The sequence below is a fragment of the Nanorana parkeri genome, unplaced genomic scaffold, assembly GCF_000935625.1.
Source record: "Nanorana parkeri isolate BGI_ZX_2015 unplaced genomic scaffold, ASM93562v1 scaffold65, whole genome shotgun sequence".
Classification (NCBI taxonomy): Eukaryota; Metazoa; Chordata; class Amphibia; order Anura; family Dicroglossidae; genus Nanorana; species Nanorana parkeri.
Window position 1 is genome coordinate 811,314 of NW_017306333.1, and position 6,573 is coordinate 817,886.

The 6,573-nt window shown below is 43.0% G+C and overlaps 2 protein-coding genes across 2 annotated transcripts in view; both read right to left on the minus strand.

Annotated features, from left to right (window-relative positions):
• The window catches only part of MYRFL (myelin regulatory factor-like), a 76,290-nt gene extending 73,701 nt beyond the window's left edge, over positions 1-2,589 (minus strand). The window contains exons 1-2 of the mRNA XM_018576338.1: positions 2,466-2,589; positions 83-261 (exon numbers count right to left, since the gene is read on the minus strand). Coding sequence (XP_018431840.1) covers positions 83-261; positions 2,466-2,589 — 303 coding nt within the window. The remainder of the gene's footprint in view (positions 1-82; positions 262-2,465) is intronic.
• Positions 2,590-4,990: 2,401 nt separating this feature from the next.
• Positions 4,991-6,573, minus strand: part of RAB3IP (RAB3A interacting protein) — a 50,528-nt gene continuing 48,945 nt past the window's right edge. Inside the window, exon 11 of the mRNA XM_018576347.1 lies at positions 4,991-5,332. Within this exon, the coding sequence (XP_018431849.1) occupies positions 5,250-5,332 (83 nt within the window). The 3' untranslated portion in view covers positions 4,991-5,249. The remainder of the gene's footprint in view (positions 5,333-6,573) is intronic.

Consider the following 6,573-nt stretch of genomic DNA (forward strand, 5'->3'; position numbering starts at 1 on the left):
CCTCTGAGAGTCTTGGGCCTGATGGTGGCCTCCTCATACAAAAGCGAAGAGTGGGACAGCTCCTGAATTGGAGCACACCAACCTTATACTGGAGAGTCTGAAATTTCTGAAAGAAAGCCATGGCCTGGAAAATGTCCAGGATCAGCCCCATGCAAACGGTTGGAATCAGTGAGGACTTCGAAAAATGAATGATCCATTCAAATCTCTGCAAGATCTGGACAGTCAAAGTCGCACTGTCCTCCAGAGTGCTCACTATCTGATCTTGAGGAGATCATCTAGGTAGCCCAAAATCGGGAAACATTAGGAGCCTAGTAAGGTCAACAATCCTGGTGTAGATAACAGGCCGATTGGAAGTGCCATAAACTAGTGTAAGGGACCAAAGCAGCAAGAGCTTATGCACCGTAAAAGATGGGTATATGCAAGTAAGCTTTCAGTATCTCCACTGATGCAAGACAGTCCCCTTCATGCAGAGAAACAACAACAGATCTTGTAGATTCCATCTGAAATGTGTGGATATAAATGAAAGCATTTAAGGCTTTTGGATCCAAAATAGGGTGGATGCCTTTGTGCTTGGATGTGAACAAGTAAAACTCAGTAAAATGTTCCACAGCAGGATAAGGACCCTTTGTTCCAAGAGCCCAGAGAGTGCATGATGGAGAACAGCCAGGCACTGAGGAGACACCAGCAGACTGAAACTGAGAGAGGGAGGAGGTGGCAGGGAGAGAAACCTGAGCTTGTAATCCCTGAGACACCAGCTCTTACACCCAAGCAGTGGGAATGCAAGACTTCCAAGTGTCCACAAAAGCTAGAACTCTGGAAAGTGGGGGCACAACTACATGGCAAGGAGGGCTTGCTGGTGCATATGACCTATGTGGAGGTTAAGAGAGTAGTGAAGCAAAAGGGATGCTCCTGAGATGTGGTAGAGGACTTGCTAGTCTGCTCCATGGCTTCTTCTACTGGAGAAGGTGGAATCTCTTACCCCCCAGTAGCATCCTTAATGATAGCATCCGATTAGACTCAAAGAGATGTTGTCCCTCGAAGGCCATGAGTAAACACTTCTTGCAAATGAGTTCCACAGTTTAGCCACAGAGAACTGTGTATGTACACTGACTTAAAGGGGGGTTGGCCTACATTTTGTTTGTTTGCCGGTTTTCAAGTTTGCTGTAGGCTGCAGTATAAGCCAAAGATTTAGGACTTCCTGTGTCCCTCAATGGATCAGAAACAAACATGAATAATATACTTATAACATGTCTGTTGTTAACTACAGACTAGGAAGCAGCACTAGATAAACATTCACTTGGTTCCACATTATTAGTGCTCCTGACAGAAGAGTTAAACAAGAAACCCAGGAATTAACAAAGTTAACCCTTGCAGAAGGACTACCTCCACATTGCAAGGGTTACCTGCTCGTTATGGTCTAGGGCAGCGATGGCGAACCTATGGGAAGTGTGCCTAGGCATGCGAGCCTAGGTGCCGGTTGCCGAGGCCCAAACACTCCAGGTTCTCACCTGGGGTGCTCCACGGGTTTTCCTGCAAATAGCAGTAGCCATCTTTAAATCTGGCAGGTGCCTTGATACCAATATATTGCCAAACCGGCAATATATTAAATGAAAATCATCCCGTGGTGGTCCAGTGGAGAATCAGTGTGATCTGTATCTCTTGCTAATGCAGACCATACTGTTCGCTCCCTCGTGGTGCCTCTCACAGGCAGGAGCAATTAGTATGGTCTGCATCAGCCAGAGATGCAGATCACACTGATCCTCCACTGGACCACCAGGATAATCCCCAAGTGCCCCACTGGACCCCAGGGATGCAGCCCCCTCCCTGCAAAACAGGTAGGCAGGAGAGGGGGAAATATTTTAATTATTAATAGTTGTGTGTGTGTGTGTGTTTTTTAATGAAGATATGTGTGTGTGTTTTAATAAGTTTGTGATGTGTTTTTTTAATGAATGTTTTAATGCGTGTGACGTGCGTTTCATTACAAGTGTAATGTGTGTGTTTTTAATTGTTTGTGGTCTTTTTAAATGAGTGTGGGATGTGTGTTTAAATGCATGTGTGAAGTGTGTGTTTTAATGCATGTGTGATGTGTTTTTTTTAATGAGTATGTGATTTAATTCATGTGCAATATGTGTTTTAATGCGTGTGTGTGGTGTGCGTTTCATTACACGTGTGATGTTTTTTTAATGAGTGTGTGATATGCGTGTTTCATTATATGCGTGATGTTTTTTTTAAATCTGTGTGATGTGTGTGTGTTTCATCACGTGTGTGATGTGTGTTTTATTGTGTATAAATGTCTGAATATGTGCATTTCCCTATTTTGCCTAGGGCAGCGATGCTGAACGTTTAACTCGTTTTCAATGTTGGCACTTTGAGATAAATTGATTTTGGGTTGCAGTTTGGGCACTCAGGTTCAAAAACATTAGACATCACTGATCTAGGGGCTAGATTAAAAAAGATATACTCACCTGATCCTCGATCCCGTATGGCTGCTATACCAGACGCCACAGCCTCTTCTTCCCCAGGCTCCAGAAGTCTAAGCCCAGCTGATGTCCATTTACCTGCATTAGATGTGAGGACGCTGAGGGACATAACACAGGTGTGAGGTGTGTGCCTACCGCCGCAGGCTGTATTCCAGCCCCTAGAGAAAAATCAGCAGTTAACCCTTGCAGTGAGGGGGTAACCCCACTGCAAGGGTTAATTTAGTTAATTCCTTGAGTTCTTCTTTAAATAGTCTAGAAGTATTTAAAAATTGTAATTGATAAATTATTGCTATGAGAAAGTTTATATGCTTTGGTAGTTAGTGGCTGAAAAAACAAGATTCTAATTTTTTTTGGTACTCGCTGATACTGAATAACAATAACGGTGCCATGTGTCCCGATTATGAGGAAGTCAGGCGGAGGCTCATGATCTGTCTCCCGCCTTCCCGATTGCTTGGGAAGCTGGTGTTCTATCAAAAGAACAATCAGGAAGCCGGGTCATGAGGTGCCGTCCAGCTTCCTGACTGGCCAGGAAGCCAGGCTGTCTAGCAACAAGTGAAGTCGGCTTCCTAGCCAATCATGACCCGGCTTCCTAATTGGCTAGGAAGCCGGCTTCACTTGTTGCTAGGCAACCTGGCTTCCTGACCAATCAGGAAGCCAGGAGTCGAGTCATGACGTGCCGCCCGGCTTCCTGATTGGTTAGAAAGCCAGCTTCACTTGTTGGAAGGAAGCATGGCTTCCTAACCAATCAGGAAGCCGGGCAGCGAGTCATGACCCGCTTCCTGATTGGCTAGGAAGCCGGCTTCACTTGTTCCTAGGCAGCCTGGCTTCCTGACCAATCAGGTAGCCAGGAGTCGATTCATGATGTGCCGTCCGTCTTCCCGATTGGTTAGGAAGCCAGCTTCACTTGTTGGTAGGCAGCCTGGCTACTAAACAATCTGGAAGCCGGCCGGCGTGTCATGACCCACCTCTTGGCTTCCTGATTGGCTAGGAAGCCAGCTTTACTTGTTCCTAGGCAGCCTGGCTTCCTGACCAATCAATCCTTTGCTATATATGCTCCAAGATGTAGGTTCTCATAGATTAGAGCTAGGATCACACTATACAGAGGGGCCTTGACAAGGCAGTGTGGCTTCCACATATTTTGCAAAAGCTGTGCAACTAAAACCTCTGTTTTTAACTCTAATATTTAGACAGTGTCATTTGTTTTGGGGGTTTTTTTGCATGCTAGATGGCGAGTGTGCTGGGAAATTTTTGCTTTTGTACTGTGTAAAGCCCTTCCATGTGCTCCTTGCTTTAAAGCTGGTTATGAATTGATGAGAGAGTGTTTGTTAAACTTTTTGGTTAGCCCTATGTAGACACTGAGAACCTCTACCTGAAGGCATCAGCACAGACTTTACATAATACACAGGAATACGATCCAATTATCCTGCTGACATGTCTTAAACTGCTCAGTTCTTATCTATAGTTATACTACTATATTTAAAAATGAGTTTGAAATACATCATGAGTATGATACAGTTTTATTCTTATGTATTAAATAAACATGGCTTTTAATCATTGGATGGAGTCTGATGTCCTGTTCATCGAAATTTAGAACAGTAATGAGTTAAAAGAGACTTAGTTAGTTTGCCTATTCAGATCAAAGTGAGAGAGATTCATGAAAAGCCCAACTCCCCTACACCCCCAACAGATCCAGTTATTTTCATTTCTGCTGCACCCCCTAAATTAAAAAAACAAGAGTCTATTTCAAATCTTGTATGAGGTGCAATATTTACCTTTGCACATAATCAACTGTAAGACTTGATGCATAACAGTTGAGGAAGGTAAGCCTTGCTACACAAGTCATAGAGTAGATGTAGTTGTACATGTACACAATTGCCCATGTACTGTCAGTTGTCAATGTATTATAGCTAAATAAAAAGGTTTTTGTCTTATGACATGTAAATACCATAGATAGGCACTATGGAAGAGAGAAATATTTACAATGTACTCCATAACTGAAACCAGAATTTCCATTTGGTTCATAGGTAAACTTATTTCAGTCAGTTATTTTAACCAAAAAGAATACAACATTTTAAAATTTTCCTTTCTCTGTAAAACCCATAACGGCTTTATTTACCCAAGTTTTCATGAGAATTTAAAAAAAAAAAACCCACAACTAACCAAGCAGACAGGACAGCAATGTAATCCACAAGCAGCCTGTTGTATGCATTTTTAAAGGGTTACGCATTGAACAATTGCTGGGTAACTGTATATCCCACAAATCCTCATTTTCAATGACATGCTAAAAATAGCCTCAAAAGTACCTACAAGATACATTATTACAGGGATTGTTTTAAATCTTTAATTTTCATTCCAAGGAACACCTCAATAAAAAGGTCACGTTGTGCACTGACAACAAAGACAGAAGTAAACATGGGCACAGTGTTGCTGATAATCACTTTCTATTAGCCTGTAGTCATCATCTGTTCCCAGATCCTAGTCACCACCTAGATAAACTTCACACTCGAACTACATTTCAAACTACACTTTATTTCTTGAAATTTGCATGTTTCACCAATAATTTACAGATAATAATGCCTGCAAGGATCCTCAGCAATAAACCGTCTGTAGCACACACAGGATAGGTCAGTTTCACGTAGTGTAGTTTGCAGAGTAGAGGATAGATATTGGTGATCTCAGTGACTTAGATAAACAGAACCTTGTGGTGTATAGTCTCTTTCATCTACCTAACATGGAAGATATTAAGTCCAAGTACAATCTTTCAGGGCCTTATAGTTCTTCTTTGAAAAATCCAAGTTTTGCTCGGGACATTTCTTTTCTCAGCTGCATAACCTCCCAGAACATCTGTTCAACTGTGCAAAAAAAAAAAAAAAGAGAAAACACATGTAAATACACACAATCTGCAATTTACTAAATGTAGACTTTTACAGACTAAAACGTGTAAAAGGAAAGCAAACTATGATAAACTTGTTTTCAGAAAACAACTCGGCTTTTACAACTGAACACATACGATGCCAGGCCCCATTCACACCTCTGCTGATGAATTTATGATTTAAGAGAGAAAACCAAATAAAACAAGTTGCTATTTCAGAATCGGTGTAAATATTCCCTATGAAGTAGAACTGAAGCCAAAACTTTTTCCCTTAGTAAGGGAGGGTTATAACCTCGGTCAGCTTTTTTTTGCCATCTGTGTCCCATTGGGGAGATTCCCTTTACTTCCAGTCTGATAGCCACCACAGGAAGTGAGAAGAGATCCATCCAAAGATAGATAAATCCCTGGTGTTCACCAGGGTCAAAGCTTGTGCCCCATTGAAAGATTCCCCATCTATTCCTGTTCTGATGACAACCCAAAATATTGGATTTTCTTCCACTTTCAGTAATAACAATCACTAGGACAAATGGAGAGGTTGAGTCTTCCTAACAAGCACATTGATGCACCCCAGAACTGTAGAAGATGCGTGTGGGCAGCTCATGTAATTCTATGGAGAAGCAGTAGCTGTGCGACCTCACATGCAGCTTCCAGCAGCTCCGAGTTTTGACAGCTGCACACAGACAGTGCACAGACCTGTACCCATCATGTATTTATTTATCCAAGGCCGTATACCGTCTGTGTGCAACTGTCAAAATTCAAAGCTGCGGGAAGCAGTGCGTGAGGGTGCACAACTATTGCGACTCCCCGAAGCCCAATGCATCAAAAAACGACCCTTCAAGCTGTATGGGCCAACAAGCCCCGTTTGAATGAGGCCTTAGGATTATAAAGCAGGCACTCAAGTACCTATATAGTCCTGAAAATGAGACCACCTAATTATGCAAATACCAGCCTCAGTTCATTATGTTGAACCCCTCACACACGATTAGTGAGTCCAATTAATACAGCAGTGCATTAACCACCTCCGTGCCGGCCGTAGTAAAAAAACGGCCGGCCAGAGCTCTCTAGATCTGAGCGTCCGCTCAGACACGCAGCTGGGCGCGCGAGCGGGAAACGACCGCAATTTAAAAACAGACAGCGGTGCCTGTTAACATACAAGCGATCCGCCGGCTGTAGAGCCGGCAGATCGCTTGTATTTTGCAACGATCGGTGCGGGCCCCCCCC